This window comes from Lynx rufus, unplaced genomic scaffold (assembly GCF_022079265.1).
Source record: "Lynx rufus isolate CCGP_SWC_20201006 ecotype Redwood Valley unplaced genomic scaffold, mLynRuf1.p SCAF_10, whole genome shotgun sequence".
NCBI classification, from domain to species: domain Eukaryota; kingdom Metazoa; phylum Chordata; class Mammalia; order Carnivora; family Felidae; genus Lynx; species Lynx rufus.
In genome coordinates this window covers 43,673,818-43,686,713 of record NW_025814824.1, presented here as the reverse complement: position 1 = coordinate 43,686,713, position 12,896 = coordinate 43,673,818, and the positions used below count along the sequence as shown (strand labels likewise).

General features: G+C 41.9%; 1 protein-coding gene across 1 annotated transcript in view; it reads right to left on the bottom strand.

Annotated features, from left to right (window-relative positions):
* The window catches only part of ADAMTSL1 (ADAMTS like 1), an 878,428-nt gene that overhangs the window by 22,281 nt on the left and 843,251 nt on the right, over positions 1–12,896 (bottom strand). The window contains exons 25-27 of the mRNA XM_047098171.1: positions 9,447–9,659; positions 7,660–7,840; positions 4,492–4,699 (exon numbers count right to left, since the gene is read on the bottom strand). Coding sequence (XP_046954127.1) covers positions 4,492–4,699; positions 7,660–7,840; positions 9,447–9,659 — 602 coding nt within the window. The remainder of the gene's footprint in view (positions 1–4,491; positions 4,700–7,659; positions 7,841–9,446; positions 9,660–12,896) is intronic.

Sequence of the window (12,896 nt, the reverse complement as noted above, 5' to 3'; positions counted from 1 at the left end):
AGTAAAACTGTTAATATTTGAAGATGACATTTTATATAGAAAATCCTAAAGAGCATCAAAAACCTGTTAGAATAATAAACCAATTCAGTAAAGTTGTAGGATATAAAATCAGTACAAAAGGTCTGTTGTAATTCTAGACTAATAATAAACTGTCTGAGAAATTAAAATCATCCCACTTACAATTGCATCAAAAAGAAAATATCTAGGAATAAATTCACCCAAGGTGTTAAAGACCTGTAAACTGAAAAACTGTAAGACATTAATGAAAGAAATTGAAAAAGACACAAGTAGAAAGATACTCTGTGTTTGTGGATTGGATGAATCAATATGGTTAAAATGTTCATACTACTCAAAGCCATCTACAGATTAAATGCAATCCTTGTCAAAATTCCAATGGCATTTTTCACAGAAATAAAAAAAAAAAACAGTCTTAAAATTTGTATGTAACCACAAAAGACCCCAAATAGCCAAAGCAATCTTAAGAGGGAACACAAGCTGGAGGCATCATGCTCCCTATTTTCAAACTACTATAAAGCTATAGTAATCAAAACAATATAGTTTGGCATAAAACCAGACACATAGGTCAGTGGAACAGAACAGAGAGCTCAGAATTAGATCCATGCATATATGCTCAATTAATTTATGTCAAAGGAACCAAGAATATACAATGGAGAAAGGATAGTCTCTTCAATAAATGGTGCTGAGAAAACTGGATAGCCAAGTGGAAAACAGTGAAATTGGACTCTTGCACCATACACAGAATTTCACTACAAGTGGATTAAAGACTTGTACCTAAGTCCTGAAATTATAAAACTCCTAGGAGAAAACATAGGCAATAAGCTCTTTGACATCATTCTTGGGAAAAAAATAAATAATAAATAAACGTTTTAAAAGTTTATTTTGGGAAAGAGCCAGCAAGCAAGTGGGTAGGGGCAGAGAGAGGGAGAGACAGAGCCTCCCAGGCAGGCTGTGTACTGTCAGCGCAGAGCCTGATGCGGGGCTCAAACTCCCGAACCATGAGATCATGACCTGAGCTGAAGTCAGAGGCTTAACTGACTAAGCCTTCCAGGAGCCCCAGCAATTATATTTTGAATCTGACATGAAAAGCAAAGGCAACATAAGCAGAAGTAAATAAGTGGGACTACATTAGCAAAGAAAACCATTAAGAAAATGAAAAGGCAACCTACTGAGTGGGAGAAGATATCATTTATCTGATAAGGGGTTAGTATCCAAAATACATAAAGCACTTTTACAACTCAATAGCAGGAAATCAAACAATCCAAGTTAAAAAAGGCAGAGGATCTGAATAGATGTTTTCCACAAGAAGACATACAGATGGCCAACAGGAACATGAAAATGTGCTCAAGATCACCAGGCATCAGTGAATTGCAAATCAAAACCACGATGAGATATGACTTCACACCTGTTAGAATAGCTAATATCAAAAAGGCAAGAAATAACAAGGGTTGGTGAGGATGTGGAGAAAAAGGAACCACTGTGCATTGTTGGTGAGAATGTAAATTGGTGCAACTACCATGAACACCAGTATGTAGGTTCCTCAAAAATTAAAAATAGAACTACCATGTCAACCAGCAATTCTATGTCTAGGTATTTATTAAAAAATGAAAACACTAACTTGGAAGGGTATATGCACCCCCATGTTCATTGAAGCATTATTTATAATAGCCAAGATACGGAAACAACGTAAGTGTCCATCAGTGGATGAACGGATAAAGAAAATATGGTGTACACACAGAGAGAGAGAGAGAGAGAGAGAGAGAGAGAGAGAGAGAGAAAGAGGAATATTATTTATCCAAAAAAAGAATGACATCTTGCCATTAGTGATGACATGTAAAGGCCTTGAGGGCATAAGTCAATTAAGGCAGACAGACAAAGACAAATATTGTGTGGTTTCATATGTGGAATCTAAACAACAAAACCTCCCCCAGCCATAAGACGTACAGAAAATAGACTGTGGATTGCCAGAGGTGGGGATAGGTGAAGTATGTGAAGGCCGTCAAAAGGTACAGCCTTCCAGTTATAAATATGGCATGCAGATGTAAGGTACAGCATAGTGACTATAGTTAATGCTACTGTATTGCATATTTGAAAGTTGCTAAGAGTTGATCTTAAAGTCTCCATCACAAGGATTTTTTTTTCTAATTAGGTGTGGTGACAGTTGTTAATTAGACTTATTGTGGGGATTATTTTGCAATGTGTACAAATATCAAATCATATGTTGTACACCTGAAAATATAATGACATGCATCAATTATACCTCAGTAAAAAAATTCTTTATCTAAAGCTCTACTTCCAGACCTGTCATATCAGAATTTGCATTTTTAACAAGATCCACATTAAGAATAAATCCAGGTTAAAGATTTAATGATTGACATTAAAGCTTGAGATCTACTTGCCTACAAGGTTTTAGAAGAAGGGGATGAGAGGGTTTGAGGGAAAGGAAGGGGGAAGGACCTTTTTTTCCTCTCTTTTAGAAAAAGTAATCACTGAGAATGATCACCGTGCACAATGTATGTCCTCTTCAGTGACCTCAGTGATACAATGCAAAACATCTCCCCCGTGTATAGCCAGATCTGTTCCCAATTGTAATTTCACAAACTGCCAGTGAGCCTGGAGGGCCTAGAAGCAGTAAGCCTTGGGCTGAATGAAAGCTAGCAGAAGTGGGCTTTTCCAGGTAAGAGAAAGATGATATCCCCCAGACATCAGAGCAAAAGGGAGCTCATGCGTCTTTAATTATGGAGCACATACATTGGGTCACTAGAAATAAGGGAGGGCTGGTAAAGGTGCCAAAAAGGAGACTCAGGCCGAGTGTGTTGATTGGCCAGTGCTGAGATTATCCCAGGACTCACCTGGGACAGGAATGGCTTATGCAAGTGCATGGCCAGATTTCCTCCAAATAACATTTGATCTTCGTTAGAGATGGCTACAGCATATATTAACTTCATGGGAAATTCCAAGTGATTGTTTTCCAGAGAACACACCTCGGGGTGGGGATGGAGGAACATGAAGGCAGTAATGTGCAGAGAGCCAGTTCCAACAAGTTTCAAGTTGCTAGCTGCCCAAGATGTTCAGGTACATTAGTTCACACACACAAAGAATTAAGAGCCTTGTGGTGGTTTTGGGGTGTTCTAGCACGCCATGCTTAATGGCATGTTTCAGATACCAACCAGTCACAAACTATGCCTGACCAGAGTGGTTATCCTGTCAATAGTGTCAGCCTCTGACAAACAATACTTGTTACCACATAGTGGGGTGGGTACTAGCTGATTATCAGCCTCGGCAGGCAGATTTTAGATGCTAAGTAAGTCCTCAGGAGGTTTTGAACACACACTTAGAAAGGAACAGAACATATGCAATTATGTTATTTCCCCCAAGCACCACACTCAATTGTTTTGGTCCCCGCCCCGTGCCAACAGCATTCTAAAACAGAGAAGGGGTCAGAGGAGTAGGAAAACTACTTTGGCTAAATAGAGACCCTATGCACCTGCACTGGGGAAAGCCTAGGCCTCTAATTATAGTGGGAATTTCTGACTGATGCTCAGTCCTACCTGATCCAGAAATGATGCGAGAACAATGGCAAAGTGACTATCAGTGCCTCCAGGGTGGCTTCCATCACGGCATAGTGTCTGTCATTGCTCAGGTTTGTTCTTCCCCACCGAGAATCTTCAGTTTGTGTTAATGTTTAAAGTCATCACTAAACATAAAATTTCCTCTCCAAATGGAGAGAGTCCTGTGGTTCCTTCCTATATCTAGAAGAGGCCCCATCCCTCCTGGGGTCCAATGAGCCTGCATTGTTGCAGTGTGTTAAGCTAACCTAGGACTTTCTTGGCTGTCCTCTGGCTGAGAATTGAGAAGGGAGTTGGTGGTTCCAAAGCGATCCAGCCTAGGCTTCAACTCTTCTTGGCTTGGAATAGGGGTTCTCTACTATGGCTGCACCCCAGAATCTCCTGCATAGTTTCTAAAACTTGCCCATGCTCAGATCCCGCCTCTGAACAACTGACTTAGAATCTTCGGGAGGTGCAGCCTGGACATTGGTCTTTTAAAGAAGTTTCTCAAGTGATTCTGTGTATCCCAGTTGAGAACCCCTGGCCCAGAATAAGACTGCAGTCCCCACATGGATCTCATCGGAGTTTTAAATCATCAGCCTCAGCACAGATAGTGAGGAGAGGTGGCCTTACAGAAAATGAGTCTGAAGAAAGGGGTGCTGAGGGTTCGCTGATGGCCTGAGAAAGGGAAGACCTCAGGGGGGGAGGGAAATCAATAGGAAAACTGTAATGGCTGTGGGAGGTGTGTCTGACAAGAATGAGCAGAAACTCTAAGCTTTAGGATGGATACTGGGCAGGTGAGTTGATTGACAGATGGGATGTGAAAGGTCTGACATCACAGAGAATGTGGCAGTGGTTGCATTTTACTTCCTACTTTGGCAGCGTCCGTGCTTTTAGATTTATCTGTCAAATAAAATCCTCTCACCTGGCCCCAGCTGGAGAAGGCCCACTCCACGCAGAGCTGTTGGTTACAGGCCTGGGTGTCTACTGGCCGTTTGGCAAGCTGGGTACACATGTCATTGGACACAGGAGTGGAGATTCCAGAGGCTTTCAGCTTCTGGCAGGTCACCCGGCGGGTCTGGACACCTCCCCCACAGCTCCGCGTACAGGCAGACCAGGAGGTCACCATCCACCTGGGGAGAGGGAGAAGAATCAGGGCAGCTGCTGAGGGTCAGGCCTTGGACAGAGGAATGATGCCATACGTTGTCAGAAAAAGAGCCTGTACATCCCTCTGTTCTTATCACACAGCTACTAGTACTTTTCCAAGGTATACATGGAAGACTGAAAATGGTCCCCCAAAAGAATCTACATCAAATCCCTGTAAATGTTACCATATTTGGACAAAGGGTCTTTAAAGGTATAATTAAGGACTTTGAGATGAGATTATCCTACATTTACTGTCATCACAAATGTCCTTATAAGAGAAAGACAGAAATTAGAGAAGAGGAGGAGACCGTGTGACCACAGAGGCAGAGGCCGGAGTGATGTGGCCACAAGTCACAGGATGCCCGGAGCCACCAGAAGTTGCAAGGCTCGAGGAAGCTGCAAGGAGTGCACCCCTGCTGACATCTTGATTTTGGACTTCTGGCCTTCAAAAGTATGAGAGAATAAACGTCTTTTCTTTTAAGCCACCGTGTTTGTGTTAATTTGTAATGGTAGCCACAGGAAACAAATAATCTTTGGAAATTGACTACAAAGCATCTTGAAAGAGTAGTCTGAAGATCAGTGGTCTCAGCCTGACCCTGGTCCCAAAAGCCGTGAGCCTGCAGGTAGAACTCTCTGAGCAGACAGTCCTTTAGGTAGTTACACTGCACTGGAGTTCTGGTACTTCTTAAAGCCATCCAAGTATGTGACAGAAGAGGGCCAGTTTCCTAGGGAAGTCAGACCCAAACTGTGCCACTTCCTGACCCAGGCAGTAATCTGGCTCTCACTGAAGTCGACACTTTATCTGCTGGTACTCACTGTATTTTCTCCCTTGCCTTAACCCACATGCCACTGGATTTTGTTTAATCCCCGAGAAACAAGCAAAATTCATTCTAGCTTTCTGGAGCAGTCTCCCACCTCTCCCCTCCGTGGGTCACAGTCTATAGGTCTTACACCTCTTCGAGGGCTACACGTGGCAAATGTAGTTCCTCTCAGAATGTTCTCTTCCAACTACAATTGGGATCCTTAGAGGTGAGATTGACTGAGACTGTGCAAATGGCCTTTCTCATCAAGCCAAGCTGTAATCCAGTAAACACTCTGAAATCCTCGGTCCATATATAAACCTGTAGGGGCTCTCTGTGCATGTTTGCACTGTTAGTTCTCAAAGAGAAGGGGAAGGGGGCACAGTTTGGGGGAAAATAGCGAGAAAAGACTTGGTGCTTTCCAGCCATTTTATTCAATCTAGGGAATAACCAATCAAATACCCACCCACCCACCCACCCACCAAAACATTCTTTGGTTTTATTGCCCGAGAAAAAGTTTATCTAAATGAAATGGCTGACTAGCTACCTGGGTCAAAGCAGGACCTTCCAGCCCTATTCAAAGACAACCACGGCGATACTTGTTTGTGTTCAAAGAAGGCTACTGAAGTGCCTGAGAGGCCTGGCAGGGAAACTAGTCAAAGGTAAGCCTGTGGCCACTTCCTACTCCAGTGGCGCCACATCTGGCTCTCAGGAGAGGCAAGTAGCAGAGACAGGGAGCACATTCCTCTTGAATCTGGATCTGTGACTTATTTAGTTTGGTGGAACTTCCCTGCTCCATTTGCCCTGGAGAGAGATGACTGAATGCAGATTTCCAACCCACAGGAGCAGAGCCACTTAGGAAGCAGGCACGAGGTGTTTTAAAGCTCCTGGGGGCACTGAAACCCAAGCAGACATGGCCATTATTTCATTTGCAGAAGTAAATGAGGCTGATTGATTCTGACCATCACCACAGCAAATCAAAAAGTCCTTGGCATGTCCAAGACGTCGTCTTCATTTCAAATAGCTTGGCGAGGGCAGTCTTCCAGCCTCTTACATCCCCGGTGAATGTCAGGCCTGCATTTCAATCAACTTTTATTTCCAAATATACATTTCAGCAATTTTTCAGGAGCTGGGATGGGGGGTTTGAGAAAGGGGAGGGACGGCTATGTTACAGTTCAGGAAGGGTATAAAAGGACATTAATCATTCCCATGGAAACCTTCCCGTCAGCAAGTCAAACTGCTGATATTAATGAGCGTGTTTCATATTTCATTGAGTCTCTCCTGGTTTCAGCTGCTCCTTATGACTCAGCTGGCAAAACACAAAGCGGTTGCCTAAGTAGTATATGAAAGTCCCACAGATAGGTGCTAAAGGGCCACTGCAAGGCCCAGCCAAGTCCCCCCAGGCTTGGGGTGCCATGCTGGTGCCAACTCTAAACCCATCCATTATCCCTTTACTGCCTGCAAACTGGGGGTAGGGTGCTCTGTGCGACTCACAGCTTCTCTAGGCTGTAAGAGGCAGAGATGGTGGGTGTCATTCTGAGACAAGATGCTGAGAATGTATATCCAACAGTGAGGCGACTATAGAAAATGAAGATTTATTGTGACTTCAGCAGGATGCAACCCTTCAAAGACAAGGCTAGGGTAAGATTTCCTCACCTAAACTGGAGTACTGATTAGCACAGTTTTTGAAGTTAGAAGAAAGGGGAGGGGCTGGGGTTGAGGTCAGTAATTCCTATCTCCTCAGCACCTCAACTGCAAACACATTTCTCCTCTTACAAACAAACTGGAGAGCCCGTTTCTTAGTGCAGGATGCAAGCTAGCTCTTGGTAGGGCCTGGGATGCTCCTGTTCCCTGAACAGATCCTCTCGGGCACTTGGGACAACCAGATAGCCCTTAGCCGGCCGAGTGGTAAGGGAATAAACTGCTGAGGGAGGAGGCCCATCCTGAGGGATATCTTCTGCACAGTGGAGAGGCCTGACAAGTCTGTACCTAGAGAAAAGAACAGTGTCTTGGATGGCAGGCCCCCTTGCCGGCACTCCGTGTCTCTCCCTGTGCAGTGCTGGACAAAGGCTAGCCACCAAGTTGGCTAGAAGCCAGGGCCCAGCCTTGGGGTTGGGGAGCCCCGAGCCAGTATCTGCCACACTCACCGAGAAGGGCAGTCTCTCCGATTGCATGCGATGGGCTGCACGGCAGGGCGCACCTTCCCTGCACAGTGGGTGGGGTTGACCTCTGTGCTGTTCAGGAGGCACCTCAGGCGGGGTTGCTGAACGCCCCTGTTACCACAGGAGGCTGAGCAGGTTGCCAGCCTGTCCACGGACCACCAGTAATCTGTCACAGGAGGAGGATCAGAGGTGAAAAGAAGACTGCATTATTGCCCATGCTCTGTGGGCACGAATTGTTATGAATGAGGCTCTGTCAGTGGGCTCCATTCCCAACTTATGCAGGCAAGTGGCATCATCTCCAGGAGACTCAGTTGGCTTATCCGTAAAGGGAATACAAAGCCTCTACCTTGTGAAGTTATTGTGAGCACCAGATATAATGAAGGGAAAGGGCCTAGCCCAGCACCTGGCACCCAAAGAATATTTAGAATCAGTGCCTCTGGTCCTTAATATTTTTAAGCACACTTCCAAAGTGCTTTTTCTTTCTAGTGGTTCAGCAGAAAGTGACTTTATTTTTCAACAAAGAGATATAAAAATATCACAAATAACACTCATATTTATATGTGCACATTTGTGTTGGACTTTGTAGATGTTACTAAATGAAAAAAAACCCAGTCTATCCAGAGAGTACTCTGGACATGAGACAATGACGTAAGGGAGAAATTCAATTTCTTTGGATTTTCTTTTTGGGGGTCTGGGACTCACTGGTAGGAAAGCTGTTAAAAATAACTGCGGGCTGGTAAATTGGGAGTGCTTATTTGCAAGGTCGTATATTACAAATCTTGCAGATAGGCACTGGCTTCTGGTTTTCAGCAGAGAATGGCTGGTTGGCAAGAAAATGGAACATTTACTTTCCTGTCTTGAAAGCCAAATGGCAGGGGAGGATGTTTAAGGGGAAAACCCATTTGCTCAGAAAAATCTCCCTCCTCATGTGCTACACTGGCACAAAATTCTGTCCCTTCCCACAGAATACTCCATTTTAGAATGCATGCAAAAGAATTTTGCTTTCCCTTAAAATAATCACACACAGGCCACAGGTTAGAACTAGCCTACGGGAAACTTGAAAGCCTCACTTACTTTCTATTTAACATGGCCCACTTTGGGTTTATTTCTCACTGTTTTGGGCTCATTCACAACGCTTTCTTGGTGCAGCTAATGCCAAGCCCCTCCCAAGGGCTTTCTGACCCGCCTGTATTCCTGGAAGATTAATGCATGAGCCATCCAGTCTGTCTTTGATGGGGCCACAAGAAAGGTGCCTGCAAAACACTTAGCATGTGACTGCAGTTTAAGACTCTTTCGGACGATAAGCACGTACTGGCACTGGCTTGAATCTCCAGGAGAGGAGGCAATAACCAAGCAGTTCTGATCAAGAGGTTATTTTTTAACAAAACCTACAGAGAAAACTTGCACATGTGTGCTTGCATGCACACATGTGTGTGTCTGTGTGTGTTTCTTACTAAACAAGCATAAATGAAACTTTTTTTTTGACTTTGATATATCATGGTGTTTCTTTGGTCCACGGTAGCACCAACATTGTGAAGCAGAAGGGCCCATTTATGAAAGCAGCACTGACTTTTCCAGATTCTGCTGGGACAGAGCCTGGTGGCTCTTCTGAAGGGCCTCATTGTATGGAAACATGATTCAGCTTTGACTTTCATGCTCTAGGAACCACTGGAGATCAGAAATAATTTAGTTCTATTAGATAATTGGATTCTCAGGTCAACTTTCTTGTTCAAACAATAAGCCCAGCACCCAAAGCCTGAAGGGTTTCTTACCTTGGATCACCAAAGAGGCTTTTTGCACAAGCATTCCTGCCTCATTCTGTGCAAGGCAGCTGAATTCCCCTTGGGACCCGCCACTAAGATTTGCAACCTGGAGAATCTGTCCAGCTGCCAATATATGATGTGTCAGTCCTGGGACAGTGGCAACTGGCTGACCACCATGGAACCAGGTGATATTTGGGGTAGGATGACCTTTGATGGGACAGCCTAGAAGGAGAAGAGGAGAGAAGAGAGAGAAGCCATTAATAAAGCCAAGAGGGACATATTCCTGACAAGTTCTTTTAGTGTCTCTGTGGCTCCAGAAGCCATACATGCAGTGTAGCCCCCTTACCGGTGGCATTTTTCTTTTGCTTGCTATTTCCAAGCAAATAGATGTTTTTATTCTCTGGAATTCTGGGAAGGTGACTATTATTCATTCAATTAAGTAAAAATTCTCAGAGAATATAAACTGCTTATTTCTATGTCCTTGTAATTAACCTTTAAAAAATGAAGCAGTTAATATTCACTCATTGAAAAAATTTTCAAGTTAATTAGTTCCTACACTGATTTTCTACTGGAAGAAATCACTTCTTCAAATGTAGTGAGTTGGAAAAGATGCTACATAGTAACAGTTAATAATCAACTTAATTGGTAAAAGTCTAGTATCTGCTACCATTTTACTCTTTATGTGATTTTCAAGCCAAAATTTTTTAACAGACTCTAGGAAAGCAATTGTAAACACCAATTTCATTTTTCTATCAGTCAAGAACCTTGGCCTTCTAACAGCTCTTACCAAGCCTGCATTTGGACATGTATGATATTCTAATTATCTACATAGTCATTAAACATACTTTGATACATTAAAATTCCAAAATATTAAGCTTAGATATTATGTCTACTCAAGCTTTTGTAGCATAGAATTATTAAAGTAAATTGATTGCTGCTGTGAGAAAAACCTAATTTTCTTTAAATTCAGAGTACTCGCTGAATTTGCTGTTGTGTCCTCAACAACTTAGCTTCCACAGAAAATTTATTTAGAAGCTCAAAACACATGGTAAACCAGTCAAAATTAAAGATACTGGCAGTTTTCCCTCAATTTAGTTACAGAAGTAACGATTTTGTGCCTACTGTTCTGGGGATAGATAAGACAGTGATGGTTATCTTCCTTCTTGCAAGGAGATCCTAGCTGGTATTGAATAAGAAACAAAGCACACTAATAAAACTGAGATGTAAGGCAGAAAATGATGACATCTGTGAGACAAGAGAATGGCCACCTGCAATGGCCACCTATGGATCTGTAAGAGAAGGAATTTTCCAATGTTGTCTTCTTTTCTGTTCCAGGGTCAACACTATTAGAATTTATACTAGGATGCAGAGCTAACACAGGGAAGGTCCTTAGAGATGATCTAGCCTACATGCCAGAGGAGGAAACTGAGGCCCAACGATGTTAAGATACTTTCCCACGATTAAGTGGCAGCCTTTCTGATTCCTTGCCTTGTGTTCTTTCCTTTCTATCTGCCACTTGTATAGCTGCACACCAGCAAATTACTTAGCCTCCCTGTTATCTCTTTCCTTTGTCTGCTCATTCCTTTTGTCTCCTAATGCCCTAATTTCATATATACATATATACATATATACATATACACATATACACACACACTTTGAAAAAGGGCCCTGGAAAAATAACGCTGTAATTGACTGTATGAAGTTCAGGATGGGATACCACTGTTACAGAACCCAGTTCTTCATTCCTCCCTGTATTGACTCACTTTGCCATGTAACTTTGCAGTGGCCTTCCATGATGGGTGGGTTACATGTACTTCCCCACCTCCTGATTTGGGGTTTGGCTATGTGACTACTTTGGCCAATAAAATGAGTCAGATGAACTCTAACAATGAACTATATGAAAGAGAAATTAAGAAAACAATTCCATTTATAATATCAAAAAGAATAAAATACTTAAGAATAAATTTAACCAGGGAGATGAAAAACATGTACACTGAAAACAACAAAATGTTGCTAAAAAATTAAAACATAAATAGGATGCTATGTTCATGGTTAGAAAACTTAATATTGTGAAGATGTCAATAACCTCAAGTGAACTACAGATTCAGTGCAATCCCTATCAACATCTCAATGACTTTTTTTTTTTTTTTGCACAGATATAAAAATCCATCCTAAAGTTTATATGGAATCTCAACAGATACTGAATAGCCAAGACAATCTTGAAAAAGAAGAACAAACTTGGGGTTTTCACACTTCCTGATTTCAAAACTTAGTAGAAAGCTACAGTAATTGAAACGGTATAGTACTGGTAAAAAAGATGTACATTATAGACCAACAGAACAAAATAGAGAGTCCTAAAATAAACTCTTGCTTATGTGGTCAAATGATTTCCAACATGGATGCCAGGACCATTTCATGGTGCTGGGAAAACAAGACATCCACTTGCAAAAAATGAAGTTGTGTATTTACTTTATACCATATAAAAAATTAACTTAAAAGTATAAAACTCTTAAAACACAGGCAAGAGTCTCATGATATGGCATTTGGCAATGATTTCTTGGATATGATACTACACAGTTAACAAAAGAAAAAATAAACTGGACATCATTAAAATTGAAAGTTTTTGTGTGTTAAAGGACACTGTCACCAAAGTGAATAGGCGACCCATAGAATGGGAGAAAATATTTGCAGATCATGGATTTGATAAGGGATTAATGTCCAGAATATATAAAGAATTCCTACAACTCAACAATATAAACAAACTAAAAAAAAAAAAAAATATGGGCAAAAGACCTAAATAGACATTTCTCCAAAGATTTTAAAATGGCCAGTAAGCACATGAACAGATGCTCAATATCACTAATTGTTACAGAATGCAAATCAAAACCACAATGAGCTACACATCACATCCAGTAGGATCGTTATTAAAAAAAAAAAAAAAAAGGAAATACCAGTGTTGAGGAAGATGTGGGGAAAGTAGAATCCTTGTGTATTTCTGGTGGGAATGTAAACTGATGCAGCCACTGTGGGACACAGTATGGAGGTTCCTCAAAAAATTAAATGTAGAATTAACCATATGCTCCAGAAATTCCACTTCTGGATATATATAACCAAAGGAATAGAAAACCAGGACTTGAATAGCCATTTGTACACTAATGTTTATAGCGGCATTATTCACAATAGCCAAAAGGTGAAAGCATCACAAATGTCCATCAATGGATGAGTAGATGAATGAAGTATGACTTGTATGTATGATAGAATATTATTCAGCCTTAAAAAGGAAAGAAATTCTGACATGTGTGACAACCTGGATGAACCATGAACACATTAATGAAAGAAGCCAGACACAAAAGGACAAATATTCTATGATTCCACTTATGTGAGGCACCTAGTGTAGTCAAATTCATGGCAGCAGAAATTAGAATAGTGATTGCCAGGGGCTAGAGGAAGGGGAGCATA